At 44.7% G+C, this 24,832-nt stretch overlaps 1 protein-coding gene across 1 annotated transcript in view; it reads right to left on the bottom strand.

Moving 5' to 3' along the window:
• Positions 1-21,635, bottom strand: part of setbp1 (SET binding protein 1) — a 39,665-nt gene extending 18,030 nt beyond the window's left edge. Inside the window, exons 1-2 of the mRNA XM_050050542.1 lie at positions 20,593-21,635; positions 13,197-13,780 (exon numbers count right to left, since the gene is read on the bottom strand). Coding sequence (XP_049906499.1) covers positions 13,197-13,625 — 429 coding nt within the window. The 5' untranslated portion in view covers positions 13,626-13,780; positions 20,593-21,635. The remainder of the gene's footprint in view (positions 1-13,196; positions 13,781-20,592) is intronic.
• Positions 21,636-24,832: the final 3,197 nt, after the last annotated feature.

Here is a 24,832-nt window from a genome sequence, read left to right as displayed (position 1 = left end):
GCGTGTGCTGCCTCAGCCAATGCTCCACTATCTCAGATTCGGGTGGCATCGGTGCCAGCCAAAGCATCTTCTGGGAAAGTTGGGTGGGAAAGTTTGGAAATTGGGCTCCATTCAAAACTTCCACTCTCGGGCTAATGCTGCAATTCCACAAATATGTGTTCAGCCTACAGCTACAGTTTAACAAAAAAAGGTCTTGATTATTTGAGCCAAAAAACTCACTTTTTCTGCAGCATATTCTTTTCTACGTGCTGTTATATGTGCCCTCCCTGCTGGGCATGATTCGATCTTACAGTACATTTGTCCTTTAGCTAACTGTAAGGCAGAAGCCAGATTTAATGCACAGCAGTAGGTCCCAAGCAAAATGTTCCCTCCTACGTCCACAGCAGTAATCCTTCAGATTGGAGTGCTCTAAAGATAGCAGTGAAAACACCCAAGAGTCTCCTTGTCACACTCTCTTCAGACACGCTCAGACGTAGATGACTCAATCTGAACAAAAGCCTGTGATTGGCTGAACCGAAGCATGTTATTACGGTGCAATTGGAGGTTTTCACCCGCTCAGTAATGACAGACACATTTACATGCTACACAAAGTATACATCTAATCCCCGCTATTAGCATTAATGGTGTGTGTGCAGGCATATGTGTGTCCTGCCTGTGAATAGCGCTTAAAGAGTTTTTTCATAGTGATTATTACAGCGATTATGTACCATTTGTTCCTTTCACAAATGTGGATGAACCTCTAGGTGACAGCATTATGTATTTCACTCAGCACAAAGAAAATATACACAAGCACAGAGACTGGCCACACACACACACACACACACACACACACACACACACACACACACACACACACACACACACACACTGTCTCTCTCTCTATGGGAAGTCATAAGAACAAGTCTTCATAAATAGACAGAATGCTGTTTAATCAGTGCATCTACCAGGGAGAGTAAATTACACACACCTACAGACACATGCACAACAGACAGTACAAAACCAAAGGAACGTGTTGTTCACAGCGCTCTGTGCACCATATGACCCAATCGTACCACTTCTGTACAACAGGAAACAATTAACAGCCAATGAGCTGCTCTAAATCCTAAGGGATGGCTTCCTGTTTGGAATGATGGGTAATTCAAGACAGGAGCTGCGCTGAGATTAAACACTTCCTCTCTGGCAAACAGTGGTCTGTAACAGCGAAGCCTCACTGATTAGCTATTCAAAAATAATGCACCCCAACGCGTCGTTATCTAGTTCATGAGGCAACAAGAAATTACCACATCACCTATGTGTTTCTGTACTAATAGTGTCTCCATTATCATATGATAATATTATGCTAAAAATTAAATGTCAAAATTACTTTGTTTTATTTTGTCATTTGATAAAGCAAGGCAAAGGAAACACACAGTCACACTGGATTGTGATGCTAAAACTAATCAATTAATCAGAATAAAAGGAATACTTAAGCTCAAAATGATCATTTATACATCAATTACCTCCCCGTGTTATGTTAAGTCTCATTTGTCCAGTTGTATACTCAGTGCTTCGCAAACAGGCAGCCCTTTTCGACAGGGAATTGAACTGAAGTGAAACTTAAATATGCTCTCTTGAGAGCCAGACCCCATTGACAAAAACACTAATTTTACCTTGCTGAACATGAGAGCTACTGGTCTACCACTGCCTCGATCGGTTAGTTTGTTTGTGTTATTGTGTGACTTTGGTTTTTTAAAGGGTTAGTTTAGATTCCCATAAGTCACACAATAACACAAACAGACTAACCAGTTGAGGCAGTGGTAGACCAGCGGCTCTCATGTTCAGCAAGATAAAATTACTGTTTTTGTTAATGGAGCCTGGTTTTGAAAAGAGCATAGTAACGTTTCATGTTCAGTTCAGTTCCCCATTGGAAAGTACTGTCAGTTTGGAAGTACTGAACATGCGACTGGATAAATGAGACTTGGATTATACTGCACGAGTTGTTTGACTGTTTGTAAACAGATTTGAGTTTTGATTTTGCTTGTTAAACATGTTCCCTTATGACTTTAATTCATCAAGAATTTTCTCCGTTGTTTGGATTCTTGAAGTTTTCTTTGCAAACTCAGTGTAACAAGCCAAATAACTGAAATACAAATGATAATTTGGGGGCTGAAGTATTCCTTTAACTATGGTTTTCGTATTTAAAGGGTTTTTTTGTACATCCGATTTGTACAGTTAACTATTTTGACAATCGTTTCTCACACAAAAATGCCAAACACGCTCTTTTTCAAGCTTTACAAACTTTACGATTTTTGCTTTTATCAATTTAATATCAAATACAATTAAACTTCTTTGGACTGTTGGTTGGACATAAAAGCAATCTGAAGATGTTACCTTGGGCTTGAGGAAATTCTCATGAGCAGTTTTCACTCTTTTCTCACATTTTATAGACTGGATAATTAACTACATAATCATAATATTAATCAACATATGACTCAATTATTAAATATTTGCAGCACTGCTGGAGTGCAAACTGTTTCCCATTAAGTGATGTTTACAAACAGTTGCTGACAGATGAATTACTACGTCTCGAGAGTCTGCACTTTAAGTTTGAAGCTCGTAAAGTAACGCTTTCATTGCTTTGTCTACATATTTCTGTGAATATCTCAAGTCCTCAGATGATCCCCAGCTTGCGAGAGTGAGAGTTATTAGAGAGCCACTTTATGACATCCTCAGTGACAGGGAGAATGGGCAAAGTGAGACACAATAGTCTTAACCAATCAGACTGCCTGCCTCCCCTCAGGCCCCCTCGCACCAACAATAACGCCTTTGTATGAGGCTGCACTCCACTCGCATGTTCACACACACACACACACACACACACACACACACACACACACCAAAGCATAGCATCCTACACTTTCTCAGACAGTCACAAAGAGAGGCGGGAGAATCAGTGCACCACATCTAGACCCGCATCAAACGCAAACAAAACTAGAATTAGACTGTGTGTATTTTAGCTAACAACCTGGCTCTGTGTGTGTATTTGTATGTGCCTGTGTGTTTCCTTCCAGGCCTGGGCACATGACTGCAGCTGCCCCCTCGCTCCCTTGTCTAAACCGGCACCCCTCCTTGTTGTAGGTGAGAGGTCACACGGAGTGGCATTCCTCTCGGTCTGAGAGCGAGCGAGCGAGCGAGCATTACGCCGAGCAGAGGGGGCAGAGAGAGAAAGAGCAGGGCAGAAAACACAAGGGGGCAAAAACGCAACAGAGCAGGGCAGGTAAAAGATGAGGAGCGCAGGGCACTCGGGAGTGTGTACGTGTGCGTGCACATGAGCATATGTGTGTGTGTGTGTGCGCGTGTTGAAATGGACCACTAAACAGAAGACCCTTGTGGCTCTTCCCTGCTTCATAAACACAGCTGTTTGTTTAGTCTGAGCCGCCCCAAGAGACAGACACACAGACAGAAGGACATACAGACACATTTATATCATTTATTCATGTCTGCGTCCATACTTAAAAGACAACGAGCATAAATAAACAGCAGAACTACAGACGGATTATTTTACAAAGCCTGGTACAAAGACATGGAAAGCAGCGGAGAACTGGGCAGTGACACACACAAACACACAATGTCTGAAAAGCCCTGGCTTAGGGGGCTTTTTAGTGATTTGTATGATTACATGTTTTTAATGTGAAACGTTTTATACCACATTCTGTAGTGGTGGTAATGTGTTTTCAACCGACTAAACAAAAATGTTGTTTAAATATATCGTCATGCCAATAAAGCCGGTGACAGTGACAGCCTGAAAAAAAGACTTCTGTAAGAGGAGTGTTGGACACCACCTCTCCACTGTCATCTCTCTTGCTTTGAGGCGCACACACACACACACACACACACAGACACACACACCCTTTCTGACAGGCGAGTCCCAGACAGCTGATGGGGCCATCAGATTTCACTGACAAACACACTTACGCTTCAAGTGAGACACAGTGAAAGTCAATACTCTGCGCCTGCTTCTCCTTTCCTTTGACTCCAATCATTCCCTTCGCTCCCCTCCCTGCACTGAACATCACCCTCTATTCCTGCTGGACCTCCTCTCAAAACCACAGAATATACACTCCTCCTCACGTGCATGCACACACACACACATACGCACACACACACTTGCACGCTGACTAACCGCAGAGGCAGAGGCATGATGGAGCCACACTAACAAAGCGGCCACCAGGAACACATGATGCTGTGACTCAACATCATCCGTGACCGCAGAGGACATCAAACATGGCCGCCCTCCAGTTAATTCCACAGTTATGTGAGTCACAGTCAACCGCTGTCCAAAAAACCAAATTCAGGCCTGTATATGTTTTTTTATAGTCTACACTTAAATTGATGTTGCCATATCAAACTTGTGACTACTTGGATTTAGGCTTTCCTTGTTGTTGTTTTCTTTGTAGATGAAGGTAGGACTGGGTGACTGACCAAATTTTATTTTCAATTATGATTTTGTCTTTTTGGCTCATGAAAACAAGATAAAAGGGATAAAATTGATCATTTTCTGTGTCACTGTAACGAGGCTGTGGGCCCTCATCGGGTTTTTTCAGCTGATTCAGCATGTTGACTCGGCGTCAGAGAGGATGGAGCCCGTTGGTTTATGAAATCCCTCTGATTGGCAGGTCAGCTTAGCGCACAAGAAAATAAATGAAAGTGAGGAAAGTAAACAGCTGCTTCATTAGGTTTCCCTTTTTGAATGCCGATTACAGACTACCTTCGTCTGCTGATGTGGAGAGTTATTTCCTCTCACGCAGGCCCAGAACGTACATGCTGGTTGGCTGTTGGCTGTGTTTTGGCCGAAAGACAGGTGACGTGAGGCGACGCAACAGTCGGCTTTGGTTGCTGCTAGTTCTGTCGTCAGCTTGTGAATCTGCACCTTTACAGCGGCGCACTTTTGCTCCTCCCTAAGAGCCCAAACTCACTCTCAGCCAGGCTGTGGCATGTTAAGTTCACCTCAAGCCTGTTTTTCCGTTGTACTATATTCGAAGTTAAAGAAAATTCACGATAACAAAGTTTTTTTTTTTGAAAGGCCAATAAATGCATGATGTTTCTAAAGTTAGTAAGTAATCAATCATATTAAATAATCATGACCTCAATATTGACATGAATAATCACTTGAGCAGCCCTAGTTAAAGGGTGACTTTATGCTCTTTTTTGTACAAAAAGTCAGTTTTGTGAAGCATCCTAAAAATCTTATTGCATTTCTTAACAGCTAAAACTTGACTTTTTGGCCAAGCCTGGGTTTCCAGTGTTAAATGCCTTCATGTTCATTGGTAGCTGCTCCCCGAATGAGCCACTGGCATTTCTTTAAGTGCAAGTAGCTGCTTCAGATCTTCATTAAAATGTAACTTGAGCTAGACGGGCTATTATATTCTGCCCGCATCTGCCTGAAGAGGAACAGCAACCCACTGGGACTGGACACAATAGTGAATGAATAGGGCTTGACCTTTGGGACAGATTGAGAAGATGGTATGTGTGTGTCTGATTGAGAAATTAGCTACAGTTCCAACCAAATGGTCAGCACAAACACACACGCATAGACACCAAATCCAGCCCTGAGGGTAAGAAAGCAAAGGCCAGACTCCAGTTGTCTCAACCCTGACCCACTCGCACAAACAAACAATACAACACACACACAGAGACACACACACACACAGATACGAAGGCTTACACAACTGTGGAGTCCAGCTATCACCTCGACTTTTGAATGTCCGGCAGGGTCAAAGTTCATCTCTTCTTCTGCCAGCCTCCAGCGTCTCTTTGTGTGACTGTGTGTGTCTGGGTGTGTGCATGTGCTCACTAGGAGTGACCTTGCCGAGTCATTCATTGTGGATACACTGCAGCACCAGCACTACTGCAGAGCTGATTAGGGAGCAATCTTGCTTAGTGTAATGTAGAGTGTGTGTGTGTGTGTGTGTGTGTGTGTATATTTGTGTGTGTGATGGGGAGAAAGACAGATGAACAGATTGTGTTTTGTCTGGACTTTCTTCAGGTTTGAGAGATACTCAGGAGCAGATCAGAGGTTAGATGCGAGGTGTGTGTGTGTGTGTGTGTGTGTGTGTGTGTGTGTGTCAGTGTGGGTGTCGGTGTGCGTTTCAAGTGTGTACAGGGTGTGTATGGGGGTCAGACACAGATGGACAGCTGGTGTTTCAGCGGTGCTAAATCACTCACCCCTCCCCAGCATGCAGGCACATACACACACGTATACACACACACACACACACACACACACACAAACATACACATGTCCCATCCCCCATCGACCACACAGGGAAACGCCCCTTAAAGCATTCCCAGCTCTTACTCTCAGAGACTGCACACTGAGGACGCACACACACACACACACACACACACACACACACACACACACACACACACACCAAAATAAAAGCCTGGTTATGTTCACCACAATGACAGATACCAAAAAAGTCTACTGTGACAGTTTGGTCAGGCCATATTAGAGGTGATCATTTCATGTTCGTACACTTTCATAAATCAGTCAAGGATTGCTCTCTGTGGGTAAGCACAACGCTTCATACACACACACACACACACATACACGCTCCTATTTTATGAGCTCATCAAGTCCCTCAGGTCACCAACCGCCATCTCAGCCAGGGATAAAAAAGCTCACATCAAAAGGCTAACCATTTCACACACACGCATGTGCACGCAGAGCATGCGCACACACTTGGCGTGGCAACTGTGGCAGCATTAATTTCCTTGTGAATGCACTTGACTAACACATAATAATCCCAAACACTGCTGGGAGACCACCAAGCAGCAACACACACACACACACACACACACACACACACACACACACACACACACACACACACAGCCAGGGGGACCACCAAGCAGAGGGGCTGTCAAGACAAGATAAGTGTGTGTCTAGCGTCAGGGTTTCGCATACACCCACTACTACTACACACACACACACACACACACACATACATATACACACACATATACAACAACAACACACAGCCTGGCCTGGACTCCTGGAAAAGCTCTGGCTTATCTCTCCCAGCAGATAGTGAAATGGATTAAGAGCCACATTTGGCACGTCCAGAGAACTGGACAGATAACCAGGAAAACACTCTCTCTAACTGCAATCACTGCTCAACATGATTTGTGTGTGTGGGTGTGTGTCTGTGTGTGTGTGAGAGAGAGAGAAAGAAAGTGGATGCATTTTAGCTTGCGTATGCTCCCCCATGTGTAGGCATTGGATCGATAACTGTGTGTCTATGTGTGTGCGTGTGGGCATGTGTGTCTGGAGGAGTGATGCAGTGGTTGACCCAGGACCCAATGCGTTAGAACACACACATTCATCTTCCAAACACACACAGCATGCCCAGACAAAGAGCTGTGTGTGAGGGGACGTTCAGCATGTGTGTGATGTCAGCTGGAGACAGAGAAGGGGAGCCCATCATATCCCGGTTATGTGTGTGTGTGTGTGTGTGTGTGTGGGTCTGTCCCCTGACACAAGGCGCCTGCTCATTGACCTCCTGGTTATAGATGCCTGCTATGAGGATGATAGGTGGCTGAGATTCCCTTTAAATCCGGGAAATTACATCTTCTCTTCTCTTTAATATGACTGTGTCTGCACTCACTCCCTCGTTCACTTCCCCCTACATCATAATGGACACTAAAAAGTGTCCTCAATAGTGAGCGGTAAATTAAAATTTTGGACATTTATGAATTTTGTGTAATCACTGACAGCCAAGTGCCGCATGAATGTCATGTTCACATCTATAAAATGTGGCACATTGTAATGTGGGCTTGTTCATAGCATGGACACTAGTGTTTTTCTTGTGTTGTGAGAATCTTTCAGGGAGCTGTGTTCTACATCAGAGTCCTGCTTTGAGTTGGGTACCTGGAGATAACTTGCCACCTGATTTGCAGGTGGTATTTTGTCTTTATTTTATTTCTGGGTTTGCTTTTGGGTGAAAAAAAGAACACGTGGTTGTATCGCGGATGTTGGAGGATAAATACGTTTATTAAAAAGAGAATAATAATAATTCAGTTTATTAACCTTGTAACATTTTAATCCTCTGATTGCTGACTTTGTGTGTCAGCTGTTTTCTGCTCCACCTGAAATATGAGAGCCGCTTCGATTAGTTGCGTTACTAACAGGCATGTTTACTGCGGGGATGTGCTGCTCAATATTATGGGAACAAGCAAAAATATTCATTTGAATTTAATTTCATGAATTAGCCTACCTTTGTTTTAAACTATATTATCTTGGTTTCACATGTATGAAATGTCCCGAAAATGATCACTTTAAACGTGCTTCCTAACCCAGATATTTGCATGGCCATATGATTATAGGATTTGTGGTTTCCCGGCTTTGAGGTGCTTCCACTTCCTGTCTGAAGTTGAACTGGCCGGCTCCATGGAGCTCTGTTGCCAGCCTTGGAGCTCCATGGCACTCCATGGCGTGTTCTCACCCAGATGTGCATTTGATATGGTTTTCAAATGTTTATATAAAGCAGTAGCTATGTTACTATTATTTTAATGTTTATTCAGACAGTAATTGCACAGTGCTTTGCCTGGGTCCAGACCTTTGAATCTACCCACTCCACCGAGTTGACTGATTTTCCTGACATTGTGATATAAAACAGCGGTTCCTTGATTGAAATAAAAAACAGTGAGATCAGCAGGGGGACTAACAATTAGCCAATCAGCACCACAGGTGGGACGAACACCGTTGTCAAGCTGGAATCAAGCAGCGCACCACAACCAATGACAAGTAACAATGGCATACGCTGTAAACAAAACAGAAGCTGCTATCGAGGCTTATTTAAATCAACATGTTTTCTCAACTTTGACTTTCATCATAGTTTGTTTTACTTCGCTCCGCTTTGTTTTACACCGCTCCCCTCTTAAAACCCTGGCAAAACAGGTAGACTGGCATGGCGACACATCAGTGTGGACTTTAAATGACATCAAGACAGATGCGCTGGTCTCTGGTGATTGGTTAGGGAAAATCAAACCCCCCTTTCTGACAGAAATTAGTCAGAGTGGACGCAATGCCGGACTTTGTGTCCATTCTAATAATGTGTAATGAGTTTCTGTCCAATATCAGGCAACATAGTGCTACTTATTTGTTTTTTTAATAATAAAACTTATGAAATAATTTCAATGTGTGTATCAGTGCTCAACATTTTTCAGCACATTTTAACAATAAAGTGATAATACTGGTAGGCATGATAACTTTGGTCACCATATCTTTAATTTACAGTCAGAAACAAATAAAATGGAAAAAAAAAACTACCATAATAAATAGGTAGTGATACTGGCCAAGCTCTGCCTGGCCTCTGCAGCTGAATTAGTCAGTTGTGAACATTTACATAACCCCTATTTATTCCTTGTTTGGCACATCTTGTTACTATTTGATCCTGGAACATGCCAGTTTCCCCACATGTATACCAGAAAGTTTTATTTTATAAGTCGCAGAGGAGAAGTTTTGACAGTAGATCCTACAAAAGAAAGAATGGCTAAAAAACGCTGTCTTTCTTTGCGCCATTCTACATGTTTGCCTACTTATCTGTCTGTCTCTCCCCTTCTCTGTCTATTAGAGTCAAATCTCTGTCTTAATGGGCATCTATTGTATCCTGCCTCTCCCCCTCCTCTATTCACCACACTACCACACGCACATACACACTCCCTCTGAGGGGGCCCCTTAACCAGGCTCTCCATATGCCTGACCCCCACCTCCTTTCTCCACCTCCTCTTTCCACAACCCCCTTCTCCTCTCCCCATCTCCTGCTCACACTCTGGCTTCTGCTCTGTTGCTGCTGCTGCTGCTGCTGCTGCTGCTGCCCCACGCTGCCATCTGCTACAAGACAACAGAGGGTGAAAGAAGGGAGGAAGAGGAAGAAAAGAGTGGTGAAAAAGAGAAAAGAGAAGAGTGAAAAGCAGAAGACGTGAGGGAAGAAAAGAGTGAGGGGAGAAAAAGCAAAAGAAAGAGGGACAGATAGGAGATAAAGAGAGAAAGAAGGAAAGAGAAGATGTGGACACAATACAGCAGAGAGCAGAGAGGCTGTCCATCTGCTCCCCCTCTCGCCTCCCCTCCCCTCCTGACACACAGCCTCACACACACCACAAAGAGAGTATTTAACCTCAACACACACACACATACACACGCGAGGGAGACTGAGAGACAGAAAGCAGCCCAGCCTCTCTCTTTAACCCGTTCCTCTCCAGTGAGCCTGCCTGTATTACACCCTTGGGGTGGCAGGTGATGGGTGCATGAGGGAAAGGATGTAAGGGGGGGAGTAGAGAGAAGGGGGATGGTGGGGGTGTGATTGAGGGACAGAGTGTAGGGGATGAAGGGTTGAAACTGATCTGAATCAACACCAACACATCCTCCGTTCCCCTCCCCTCCCCAAAACCTCAAATCTCAATAGAGACCAGCTTGCTACCCCTGTCACTATGACAACCTCTGTCAATCATACTGTAGCAGTGGGTTTACAAATGGGGACCGATGGCGCTGGATTAGGAATGGCTGCCCAAATATCAGAGTGAAGCGTTTAGCTCGCTCAGCTCAGAAATAGATTGACACTCTGAACATTTTTAGTGGCCTTTTTTTTTTATATTTTATTTACACAGAGGCGACAGCAGATCAGACGTAGTCTACTCTGTGGTGAGAGTACACATCCTCCAGACAACTAGCTGAAATTGTGGCTGTGGATGACGTCGAATTCTGCAGATGACAAAGCAACACCCACATGCTTTCTTTCCAATTTGGTGGCAATTTCGTATTTGAGTCACCACTCAGACACCACACAGAGGGTGTCGGATTGAGGTGGTGATTTCAACCAATGTTCCAGTTGCTTGAAAAAACCCTACATACATGTAGAGCAGCTGTTTCCAACCTTTTTGGCTTATAAAGCATTGTATTTCCAACTACTTCTCACCAGTTGTAAATGCCTACTTGTTTTTACCAGTGTAATCAAAAGCAGGTTGTACTTTAGAGTCCTGGAGGACCAGAAATAAGAACATTTTTGAGCATCCCACCACCTTCCTCTCCAAGTAAGGAAACAGAGTATTCACAGTTCATATGTGGTTGGAATTCATATACACTTTTTAAAGGCTTAAAGATCCAATCATCTCTAAAGCGTATGTCATGCAAGACAGCCATGTCATGCAGGTTGTCATTCTGACATTTAAGGTGTGTTGACTGAGTCACGACAACTCATGTTATGAGTAACATGCAAGAAAACATTCCACCTAAAAAGCTGCCGGTAGCTGCCAAAAGTAGCCTTTGAGTGGCACAATGAATTCAATAATTTTTCTGTCTGTAGCTGCTTTCTGTGAACTGTTAGTAAAGATGAAAAGGCAGAAAAGCATCCTTTCATTTACAGTTGACTGAAGTATGTAAACTTGCCACCAAAGGAACAGTGGTTACATGACCTTCGAAACGAGCCACAACTTAACCCTGCGGGTGCATGCATGTGCGCTTGTCATAAGTGCACTCAGGTACACAAACAAATAGCACTACACCCCTGAATTATTCACTTTCACTTTGAATAGCTTAAATTTAACACACTACTTGGGTACTGCGTCAAACTGCACCCCCTGACAAGCTTCTGTCAGATTAGGAATGACACTTTGTAGAAAGCTAGTGGTTGCATGGCAACTAGCGGCACCTCAAAAGTGTCGTGGGCACTATGTTCTGTCATCAATGCTTTCTTTAGCTACTAGTAAATGTTAGCATTTTCAGTGGACAACCCTGCAGTTTAATGTGGAGGTGACATGTAAAAGATTTTTTTCTGTTTTCCTCAAACATATGCTGACATGGGTGTAGATTTCAGACGGGACACAAGGGACACGTCCCCCTCAAAATTTAGAACACATCCATTTGTCATCCCCAATAAAACCATGAAGGATGACTTTTATTTTGACGAAATAGGACATTTACACCATAGATTTATGCTAAAAAGGCACAAATCATTGCATAACAATACACCAGAGTGCAGAAAATTAAGTGCTTGGTGCTTTAAATATTCTGGCAGAGGACTCCCAAACCTGTGGCCCCCCCCAAACATTGAAGCAAAGCCTAGGCCCTTGTGTGGTGGTCCACTAAACTGGCTCTAGGTCATCAAAACTCGGAGGACCCCTTAAGTAAAATATGTACATCTGTATACAGCTGGCTTCATGACACCACAGGTAGCCTGACTGAGAGGATGAGCAGCTTGCAGCCTCTAATTGGCTGACAACTGTATTTCCTTTCATTACCAGATTTTAGAGAGCTCATATCTTTTAGAAAATTAGACAATTTTCTGTTTAAATGTGATGTTTTTATGTGACTGGTTATGTGCAAATTTCCCTCAATAAAATGTCTTCGATGATGCTGATTGGTTTTGAAGTAACAGCCGACAGTTATTTTTTGGGCTGCATCAGACATAGAGTGAGAATATATCTGACCGTGCAATTACCTCATGTGCCGCTTCAATGTGAGTTAAATCCACAAGACTAAAGCACAACAGAACAAAACCAGGCCCAGCATCATGTTGACAACACGACGCCCTCGCTCCTGCTGGGCCTGTCGAGCTCGGTGACACCGAGATGGCTGTCAGGTTTGGACACACACCACTGTGTAGGTCAACACACGCTACAAACACTAGATTCCCCCAAGGACCTGTACGTACACAGTGTCACACACACCAAGCGCCAGTGTAGTGAGTAAAGGGTGTGATGGAGGAGGGGGATGAAGGGGCGTGACCCACAAGAGCTGATTTCATTAAAGCAGAGGAGAGGAGAGGAGACAGGAAAGGTCTCTGTGTATATGACCACAAATGGAGAGAGCAGACAGCAGCTGTCACTTGCTTATGTCAGCCCTATTCTCAGCTCCTATGTGAGTGTGTATGTTGTGTGCTTGTGTGTGTGTGTGTCACTGTGTGATCTCAGCTAGCCATGACTGGTTTCAATTACGCAGCAAACTTTGACCCTGTGTAACCAAGCAGGGAAACGAGCTACTGAGAGAGAGAGAGGTAGATAAAGAGGTGGAGTGTGTGAGCGAGGGAGCGTTGAGATGTTGAGCTGGATGGTTTTTTTCACCAGTGAAAACTCAAACTTATGAAAATCATACTGTACATGACAAACTGTACACCTACTGAAGCCACACATGAGCACTTTGAGGGATGGCGACTTACCCTTTTTCTAGGGGGTCCTCGTTCTTCGTCCTTCTGGCCCCGCCCTGCCCCGCCTCCTGTCCGTCCCTGCCGCCCCCCTTTGCCCTCTCCAACTGGAGGTCTGATGGTCATCCTGATCTCCGGTGGACAAATGTAGTTCTCAAGGTTCTTGGGGGGCTTCTTGGTGCGCTTGGTGGTCTGAATCTTCAGCTTTAGACTTCCCTCCTGGAAACTTGCTTCCTTGATGGAGAACTCCTGCTCCTCCAGAAGCCCCTCCCCCTGCTCCTCTAGCCCCTCCCCTTCACTGATGGCACCGTTAATCACATCATCGCTGCGTGCCAAACCGATGTCCCCTGCTCCTACCTGGTCCTCTTCATTTGGCCCCACCCTGCCTCCCTGTAACTCCGCCTCTTTGGGTCGGGCCGAGCCAACCAGATCCCTTGGCTCCATCCACGCTCCCGCCAGAGCCAGTCAGGATGGGGGAAGCTGTGGCAGCCAGCCAATGGGAAGATCTAGAACAGTAGTCTATGGGGCTGGTTGGTTGTCAGTCAGCTACTGGGGTTGGGTTGGTTGTCCCACAGGAGCGCAGCGAAGCCAGGGACAGTCTGTGGAGAGAGCAGGTGAATGACATGATTAGGAAAACTAAAACAGAGTCCTGTAATCCTCATAGCCTCCATTCCAGTGCTACCTCTCAGCACAGGCCTGACTGCTGTCATCAGCATCATTAGCCGCCTGTTATGTATGAAGACAAACACACCAGCTCATCACAGAACTGTGGGGGCACGCTGCCGCGCTCTCATTTGCATTTTGCACCTCACGTAAACAAACTCATTTTTGACACCCACGACCGTTTGCCTTCCTCTCACCCTGCCCTCGTCTTTACTCACTCTTTGCTAATCTCCTCTCCCTCCCATTGTCCCCTCGTACAATCCCCCACGACAGATCTGAAGCGGAGCGGTGCAGACACAAGAGTGATCAGTGAAAAATAAGACATTCCTCTTCTCTGCTCTAAAACCAGGCTGAAGTTAGCCTGAGGACACAGGACAGAAAAAATGAAAGAAGCTGACTTCTGTTTTTTTTTCTTTTCACCAGAGCAGGGAAAGAGGGAGGGAATCACACATGGGGAGAAGGGAAGGCAGCAGAGAAAGACGGAGGGAAGGAATCTAAATTCTTTCCCCAGATGTGGTTTACGAGCTGGTCTGGAAAAACCAGCGTCTGAACTGTTTTACACACACATGCAGTGGCATTGATACACACACACACACACACACACACACACACACTCACACACACACATATGCATGAAAAACTACTTACACTCCATGCACATTGGTACACATACAAATGACAGTGTTGCTGTCACCGACTACACTTATTCACCCCTGCTGCTATTTGTGCTCTCCAGAGAAAATGTTGTGGTAGCCATTTCTCACAGGATTCAGGTTTTCCTTTTTGGATCATTGCACATGCCGGCACAGATATATATTACATACTTACATCAACACACGCACATATGCACTTACACACAGGCGTATAAACAGAAAGCAACCAAAACAAACACTGGACTACACTTCTCACTGCAGCTCCAGGGAATCCCATCAGTCAATATGACATGAGGCATGACTGAGCTGGAAGTGGGGAATGCTGTCTCACACACTGAGCTTAGACTGACACCATTTACACTGATGTGAACCCAGACTAGACCACTACCTGCAGACATGACTCAAGTAAAGGCTTACTGCTCGCTGCAGACTCACAATGACCTGAGAGCACAAAAGGTTTACGGCTTTGAGAATTCAGCTAATACACTCTCTGACATTCTGAATGTGTATATGTGTGTGTGTTTGCTCTGTGTGCACTCCCGTACCAGCCCACGCTACTGTACTAACAGCTGATCCCCACCATAATACCCAACAGGCCTCACAGCACATGCTTACAGTCCATCCATCCAGCTATACCCGCTTATCCTTTTAAAGGGTCCCAGCTGATGCTGGGCAAAAGGTGGGGTACAGGACAGGTCACCAGTCAACCACAGGGCACACATGGGCAATTTGGAGTTGCCGATAAACCTAACTTGCATGAGGGAGGAAAGCACCAAGAGAAAACCTGTGCATCAGCCAGCAGTTTTCACTTTGAGAAAAAAAAGTGCTAAATACCGTACCACTATGCCGCCCCGTGCTTACAGTGTGATTGAATAATCATAATCCACAGTGGTATTTCAGTGTAAGACTGCACATAAACAGTGTCCAACCCTCAGGTCAAAGTCAACGGTTAGTCATTTTTCTCCTGCATTTGCTAGATTAAATAGAAATGAAAAGGTTTGTTTCTACGAACCCTCTCTTTAGCCGTAAAGTTTGCCAATCTGAAACCACAGTCTTTCAAAGCTGACTCATAAGGGTTATTGATGTAGGTTCTAGTAGCCCCATGGTGGTTAAGTATGAAAAAGACTTAAGGGACCATAACAGTGGTTTTGCATGTTTCAGCTTATGAACTCCAAATTGTGGATACACAGCCAACTTTATACTGCCAGTCATTTTCCGAAGCATGCTTATAAGTTTTTAGATTGATTTCCAGCCTTCCTGGAAGTCACTGATTTTCATTCATTAAGGAACTTGAGTCTATAGTCTGTTTTATTTCAATGCCACAGTCACATTATCTTAGCATGGTAATATATTTCTGAGAAGGGACTGTTTTTAAAATTATTCCTTGTTGTTGCTTTTGGGAAGTCTTTCAGAGGTGAGATTTTAAAGTTAGCTGCCCAACAGCAACCTATTCAAAAGTACAGTGTGTAGAATTTAGGGAGATATATTAACAGAAATTTAATATAATATAATAAGTAGGTTTTCTGTGGTGTATAATCACCTGAAAATAAAAATTGTTGTTTTCTTTACCTCAGAATAAGTGGTTTGTATCTACACAGGGAGTGGGTCCTCGTCCATGGAGTCTGCCATGTTTCTACAGCAGCCCAGAGTGGACAAACCAAACAATGGCTCTAGATAGGGCCATCCGCCATAGTTAGTAGCCCTAATGGGCTGCACAGCATCTAAAACACACTGATTTTAACATGAAAATGATTTATTCAATGTTTTTACCAGTTCAAATCACTGTGTCCTTTTGTTCTGGAGAGGAAGACACCTCTGCGGATAATTTGGTTCCTGGTAAAAAAAAAAAAAAAAAAAACTCCCTAAAGTCTGGATCTAAAGAGAGAGACAGATCAGCAGGTGCTGGGCTAGCCCATCTGCGACCACCTGAGCAGTGTCAAAGAAACACTGACTAGTAACGTGAAACTGCTTTAGCCAGTGTCTTTACTGGTTTAAATCACCTGGTCCGTTTGTTTTGGAGTGGAAGAGCCCTCTGCAGATAATTCAGCTTCCTGTAAAAACTTCTTGAACAATGACCACTCCTAACCAGGAGTTCATGCTTGGTACATGAAAGAAGTTTCAGCTGGTTGTAATCTGCTATCCTCACTGCTAGATGCCACTAGATTCTACACACTGCTCCTTTATTGCAACAAACTCCCATTATTCATTTTACACTGTTATCATATATCTCTTAAGTTTGATTTCAAGACAACAAAGTTTACTTTCAGTGCAATGGTTTTTGGCAGTCTAAAATCTCACATGTCAGAGCTCCTCCACTAAAAACAGTCTTCTAAACAGACCCAGCTTGCTGCATGACCACACGACGACAAGGGTTACATCAATCAGTAACAATGACGTACAAATAATGGAGGCTAAATGCTCAGTTTGATGGATGACCTATCTCAGGAAAGTCTCTGCAAGATTCTCATACCCCATTAAAACCAATGAAAACCACTGGCTGCCTGGAAGTTAGGAAATCAGTCCAAAAACGTATGGCATGCTCCGGGCAATGGTCAGCAGTAATGTACAGTGTAGGCCATTTGCATTTCATGGGCTAAAACATGCAAAACCACCACAGTGGCCCCTCAGTTACTTTTCAGTATTCAAAGTTTTACAGGGATAACCAAAAGATAGAGAGTCCAGGCTTCGTCCCAACCTGATCGTACAGTGCCCACATGACCATGTTTGGTCCTCCAGGAACCTCCCAGTCCCTAATGTCAGCTCAGTGACTCGCCCTCATGGCATGTGTGAAACTTAGCCACTCTGTCTGTCATGTGACTGAGGACAATGACAGGAAAAAGAGACAGCTGCCAACCACAACAACACACACACACACACACACACACACACACACATCAAAAAGAAACCTATCCACTTCACTCTAAAGACTCAGTGCCCCCTCACAACTATAACCCAGGATGACAACAAAATGGCGTCATACATTAGTACAGTCTTCATTCTGGGCCATTACTGTGTAAACTACTTAGCTGGGTCATGACTATTCCTCCTCCCTCCCTGCTCGCTGCCCTAAGCTGTGTTAGTTCTCTGTTACTGGCAGACAGGCTGAGAGTTTATGTAAGTCTGACCCCTCCTCGGGCCTCCCTTGCCTAGCCTGAGCCTCACTGTCTCCTCTCTCTCTTTCCCTCTCTCTCTCTCTTACACACACAAACACACTGGCACACACACACATACACACCTCGACTAGCCTCAGACAGCAGGGTGATTGTGAGAGGCCAGACTCACTGCATAAATAGCTTTATTATGTTCTCAAAACTACCAGCGCTAACCAGCTTCCCTCTCAAATAGCATAAGGTCATTCCCTGCGCTGGATGTGAGAGGCTGTGAATGAGACAGTCCTCCAGCGTTTTGCCTTGTCCTTTGAAAACAATTATGATAAAGCGTCGATAATGGAACGCAGATGGACAGAACAGAGATGGTGAATGATACAGACACACAGACAAAACAGAGGTAGACAGAGTCGGAGTGCGAGTGAGAAACACACAGGGAGAGGGAGGCAGAGAGATGGCAGCAGAAACACAACCTTTTAAGGCTGCATACCCAGCAGCCCAGAGCCTGAGGTGGACTCACAAATAGCTCATACACACATGCAGACAGATGCATGCACGCACACACACACACACAAGCTCGCACATTTACACATCCACGAGCACACCAAACGCCTGTGTGATTGCACAAGGTGAAGAGTCTTTTTTTTCGCCTTTTCTTTGATGTGAGAGTGTAGTAGAGGCTCGGCCATCCCTGGCTGTAGATGAGTATCTCAGAGGGATGATGAACATAGTGTGTCTGCCATTTTCATTTTTCATTTATCGTTTTTTCTCTCTTTTATTCCAGCCCTCTAGTGAAGGGGCAATCACGTAAACCAATGTTTCTAGAAGGATCCAATCTTTGGTTGGAGACAAATCAAAAGGAATGGCCCCGGCCTGCTAATACTTCCAAATGCAGCGGGCACGAGCTGGAAGTCTATTAGTCGTCTGCCTCAGAGCAGAGCAAGGTGAAGGAAGCCATCATTTCCACCCTGTCCACATCAAAGAGCGTATTCTGTTTTTTAAGTGAACATTATGAACTTCTATTTGGATTTGAAGTACAGAATAAAAACCCATCTCTCCCCAGTTCAGCATGGATGGCACAAGCATGTGTTCAGCTGTAGGGCAGCTAGAAGGACAATCATAAAGTACCATGTGTGGGACAGCCATAATAGAAAATGATGGCCTTGCAGGCGCTCTGTGCAGTCCCACACGCACACACTCCTCTGGATGAGCCATATGCCAGGTAGCACTAAAACCATCCTCACCTAACTACCCCGCAGAAGCAGATGAATGTTAAACCATTTTAACTGCAGCAGAAGCCACAAAATGGCTGTCAGCAAAAACACCTCCCCTTCTCCCCAACTGTCTTCCTCCTTCCCCTCACCTCACTCACTCACCCCCCCACCCCACCCCAAACCTCTGTTCTCTCCCCTCTTCTCTGTGCTACCTCTTTCCTTTACCCTCCACCTCCTACCTCTCACTCCCTCCCTCCCTCCCTCCCTCTTTCTGTGTGCTCTGCCAAAAGGTGCTCCAGTGCTGATATTCTGTTAAGAGAGCCTGCCAACAGTTAGATTTGTCCTTGGATCCCGTTCACATTCCCTCCTCCCCCTCTCTGTGATCCCACTTCGACCTGAGGTATCCAGCTCAGAAGGGGATACACCTAATCGATTTCTCATGCTTTAATTTAAAGGTGGCATGGGCGTCTCATTACCTAATAGGGGGTTTAATAGCCTGCGTCATACTTTACGCGACAAAAAACGCTGCCAGAGTTTCAACTTCCCCCAAACCTGTTAACAAGACAAGATCGATGGTTCCCTCCGAGTCTGAATCACCTCTATTATCCATCCTTCAACCCTATTTCTTTCCATCTAGTCACGCACTTCTCTTACAATCGCCTCTCTTCTTGTGCCCTTTCTTTTTCATCCAGTTTCCACACCTCCATTCCCATGTGTCCAAGAGACCTGACCATTTTTCCACACTTTTCCCTGACTCATCCAAGCTTGTCTATTTATCTTCTGGTGCTGTGGTTGCGACTGAGGTTTCTGGGGGCTGATGATAACAGTAGCCAGTCACTTTCACCCCTCACCTTTCTCCACGCAGCTTAAGCATGGCCATCACTTTTGGCCACGCTGTTTTCTGACACCCACGTGAAACTGATCAGCTATTGATAAATGGAACCAGAGTGGAGAAGCGCTGGCTTCCACCGAGCCCACTACAACATACATCTCTGTACTCATGCTATGGCAGCATGTGTGCATTCTGTGCCAGAACATGAAAACCAAACCAGTATGTACATAAAATAAGACTGAAACGCACTCCTTGCATACTGAGTGTGCCTCATCTTGCAACTTCCAAAGCACTTGACATCATTCACATGACATGTCCCTCTGCAGCCTCTACAACTCGTCCAGAACATGCAGAAAAACCACATCCAACCACAAATATTTCAAAAATTCCATAGGATGCAGTTAAATGTGACATGACAGACAACCATCTGCTGGCTGCATGTCACAGACCGTGATGCTATGTGATGGACTATCTGTGTCTGTGAAGATGCAGGAGGTCCACCCCAGTGGAGAAAACATTTGAACTGAGAGGTTGAGCTGCTCCTTGATCAATGTGTAGTGGACACTTCACCCCATTGACCTAATTAGCTGTTTTATCTTACTGCCACCTAATAATGGATGCAGACTGAGTGGCACAGCATTGTTTGGGGTGGTCTGTGTCTACGTGCGTGAATGCGCGCGTGGTGCTGTGAGTATGAGCACGCGTGCGTGTGTTTATTCGGAATTTGTTTGCATGTGACTGCAAGCGTTTCCACATATTTCATGTCAATTACAGGATAAAAAAAATGGCACAGACTTCATGTGAAAAACTGCACAGGCTCGGGTGGCATGTAAAAGGCATGCATGCAAAGCAGACACACAGCAGCTAATAACATTTATAAAAACATTTCTAGCAGAGGTGTATTCAGGTGTGGAATGTGGCCAGTCAACCGGGGCTACTTACCCATGTCTAATGTTGTCACACACTCGGCTCTAACGTGTAAATATTTTATCAAGATCATTTACAATCCATTTAGACACATTTTACACAAGCGACGGATGGGATGACAGCCTCCCGGGGAGCTGTCAAACGGTGCCAGAATATATGTATATATCTTTTGACAGAAAACCCCGAGGAAAATGGCGTCAACGGTGCTTTGGGAAGGGAAAAAGGCGAAAATAGGATTTGCAGGCGATCTGATGACAGAAACAAGGTAGCCGCACAGGAGAAAAAAATCCAATCGGAAACTTGGCGCTTATGTCCAATTCCTGACAGAAATACGATCTTTAGAGGCTCAGGCGGATTGGCTGGTGTGGTGGGGAGCCGCGGCGGTGCAGAGTGCGTCTCCGGTGCCTTGCAGGATCGCTGGTCACTCGGGGAGCTGCACAGCGTTGAGATCCCTCGCAAATCCGCTACTCGGTTGGTAGGGGAGGAGGGGGGGAGTAGGACTATTACTGCAGTCAAAACAAGCCCGCATCCGACTACAAGCCCAAATCCAGCGGGAAAATGTCAGCGACAAGACCGCGCTTTCAGCCGCCAGTACGGGAGACTGAGCAGCCGAGGCAGGAGGCGGTGGTTTAGGTCGCTTTCCTTCGCCGGTTGCATCGGATCAGGGTTTTTCTCTCTCTGTCTCTCTCTGTTCCTCTCTCTCTCTCTCTCTGCTTTTCCGATCGGTGAATGTCAGGTCCCGGAGCCTGGTGTCTGGTAATGATCTCACCCAGCAGACTGAAAGCTCTGGCCGAGCAGAGCAGAGGAGAGAGGAGAGCAGAGAGGAGGAGCGACATCGCCTCCACCTGGCAGCAAACACGCTCAGCGCGTCTCCTTCTGCAACCTTCCCCTAATTCCCATGGCCTTCTCCTGTGGGACTGTAAAGCACAGGGTGAAAGCAACATCTGGCAAAAGGCCTGTTGTTTTGACTGAGTCACACTGTAAGGACAAAGTGATGTTTGGCACTTTTTCAACAGGTTAACATACAAATATTTTATAGTGTGACACTGAAATAAGTATTCCTACTGCATAAATGTGTGATTATGAATATTGAATCTCGTTTTTTTAAAAAACCAATGAAACAGTTACACTTAAATGTTTAATTCCCTTACAGAAAATATGGGCTATTAATTTGTCAAGGGCACCTCAACAGATGTTAAGTTTACCAAATCAGAGTCCTTGAACCCTGCAGTGGCGTCCCCAGAAATGTTTCATAGGGGTGGCCAGGTGGTGCCACTGAAAATCTTGGGGTGGCACACCAAAAGCAAAAGCCATAACTGAATAAGATTATAGGCTAGTTGAAAACTATGTCAACATAGAGAGTTCGGGAATTATTTTACTGTTAAAATGACTGATTATCTGATGGGCATAGACTAAGGCCTAGTCCACACGGACCCATGTACTTCTGAAACCGTGTATTATTCTATGCGATTTGGCTGTTTGGCCACACGCAACCGCACTTTTGGGCCCTTGAAACCACGTTTCTTTGAAACTAGAGTCCAGGATGAAGTTTTTGGAAGACTCTGGTGCCAGCAGTTGCATGTAGATAGGATAACTGCAGTATTTTATTACCTGTCTCCATTGTTTGACGTCAGAGCGACGATAAATAGCTAGTGAAATGGTAGACCAAACAAACATGCTGGTGCTAACTTTATTTGTGAGCGTGCTATCTGCTCTCTTTGGATGGCATATCCAGCTGCTCGACGTAATGACCAACGAAGGAGGCTGCTCCTGTTGCTAGCTACCCCAACTACACTACCACGAAAGCAGCGACGGGCCTGCCAACAGAGGTTCTGGATCCGGCCGGGTCGGACCTCCGTTGGCAGGCCCGTCGCTGCTTTCGTGGTGTAGTTGGTCGTTCAGGCGCCTCTGCTGTTGAATTAGGTCGCGCTATTTTTGTGGATCGGGTTGTTTTTATTTTCCGCACTTCCCTATTCCGGTATTGACTCTGACTTCTGATTGGTTAAAATGGCCTTTCCGTTAGAAGTTACATTGCCACCTACTGCTTTGGCATGTGTATTACATCACTTGGTAGCGGGTTTTGCGGTTTCGTGTCGATATCATATTTTTTTTATCACACCACTCATGTGGACGAATTTTTTTGGGAAACCAGAGCCCAAAAAACGAGTCAGTTCGTGTTTTCATGCCAGCATTTAGAAGTGGACCAGATAAAATGCCTGTGTGAGAAAGCTGCTCTTGATTGGTCAGAACTTCCGTGGGGGAAAGATCCAGGAAGTACAGAAAACGCTGAAGAATAGTGCACTTGCAAGACAAATGTGACAGTTTCTAATGTCACAATGGAGGGACAACAAGGCGGGTTGATTTTAGCCAAGACCACCTCTTCAAAGAAGGTCTCAGCTGGGTTGTTTTAGTGTGCACCAGAGCGCGATTGCTGTGTTCACATCAGCCCAAACTAACTGCACTTGGTTGACAAACAAACATGAGTTTGATTGAACCAAACCAAACAGGGCAGGTGTGAAAGCACCCTCATACCAATTAACATTTTGAGTTCCACAACAATCCCGTTTTAATGTGTTATCTATCCGTATCTACATGTCAGGTACCAATTCATTGTTCTTCAAATAGGCTGGTTGCTCTCCCAAGTCTAGGGGAGACTCATGGAACCCATTTTCATTCAGATATCCAGAGGTGAGAGTGCAAGGGACCCCTTTGAAAATGGCCATGCCAGTTGTTCCCTCCCCCAAATTTAGCCTCAATTTGGAGCATCATTTAGCTCTCTCTGACAAGCTATGCCGACATGGTTGGTACCAATGGATGCCTCAGGTTGTCTAGTTTTACATGATACCACTACCTTCATGTTAGCTTGAAAATAACAAACCACAGCCTCTTAAACACAATATTATTGGCCTCCAATTATTTTCACCTGGGGGGGAAATTGGAACCCTGGTTAGTCTGGTTTTGGTCAGTCTCTAAGCCACTCTGCTGCCACTTCGACCAGATAATAGCATGATACCAGAGAATACCAGACTCCATTTGAACAATAATGGTCCTTCTTGGTAAAGTCCCAGGTACCTCTCAGAAATATGGGGGAAATTAATTTGACTGTTTTATTTAACCAGGAAATGGCCTCACTTAACTTCAGAATAAAGTTCCTGTTACAGGAGTGTCCTGGCCAAGATAGCAGCACCACATGCAGCACAGATATTGCAGAATTATGTCAAAATATGAGGAGAATAATTGAGGTTCATGTAACACTTAGGCTTATTGCTACAATATTAATACAACACAATGAACAGATACCCATTTGATTAAAAATCCTCAGAAGGTGAAAACATTAATGGATGAATAAAATCCTAATACAGATAAAACTGCTGGCTAATTCTAATAAATAATTTAGAAACACTGATAGCTAGTTCCTTCAGTTCGTAGGTAATTGATTGAAAGTAAAAGAAAGATTATAATCACTGGTTCCACTGGTTCCTCATCTACAATAGACAGCCATGCAAACCTCGACTGAGTCATTATCGAATACATAAATCTTATCAGATGTTGTATTCCACATCCTCCACAGAGTTTTGACATGAAACATTTTGCAAACCTGTGGGCTAACCTATAAATAAAGTTCATCACCTGCGTCTTAATAGGAAATGGTTTGCCCATAAACCACAACTACTGGGATGACTTGAGATTATGTTATGTGACAGACACAGCATAATTAAGTAAAATTTAACATGTGCGTTCAGTGAGACAAAAGTTGCCACAACACACTTTTGCTTCAGGGTCTGCGAGATGAGTTGAGTGAATGAATAAAGGTAGATTACAGTGAGTGTGTGTGTGAGTGTGTGTTGTATGTGTGCTGGTGCTTTCCCCTTAATATGTCAAATTACAGCAGGGTGGAAAACCCACATCAACCAACCTTGAACAAGCCACAGTTGTTCCATTAATTCATCATTCTCAGATGTTATGTTTGTATGGTGTCTCCATGCAAAACTTGACCTTCCTTGTATGGAAAACATCCTTTAACATTAACAAGCAATGCAAATTATGTCAGATGACCTTTCTCTCTTGGTGCCCCACAGTTAGTAGCTGTTACTCATCCCCAGCACGTGTGTGTGTGTGTGTGTGTGTGTGTGTGTGTGTGTGTGTGTGTGTGTGTGTGCGCGCATATCCACATGTAGAGCACCCACTGGGAGGTATTTCATTAGCCGGGGTGGTGTTTGTGAGTGTGTGCTCAGTAGCATGTAAACACTCAGCA

Source organism: Epinephelus moara, chromosome 8 (assembly GCF_006386435.1).
Source record: "Epinephelus moara isolate mb chromosome 8, YSFRI_EMoa_1.0, whole genome shotgun sequence".
Taxonomy (NCBI): Eukaryota; Metazoa; Chordata; class Actinopteri; order Perciformes; family Serranidae; genus Epinephelus; species Epinephelus moara.
The sequence above is the reverse complement of the archived record's forward strand: the minus strand, read 5'-3'. Positions and strand labels throughout refer to the sequence as shown.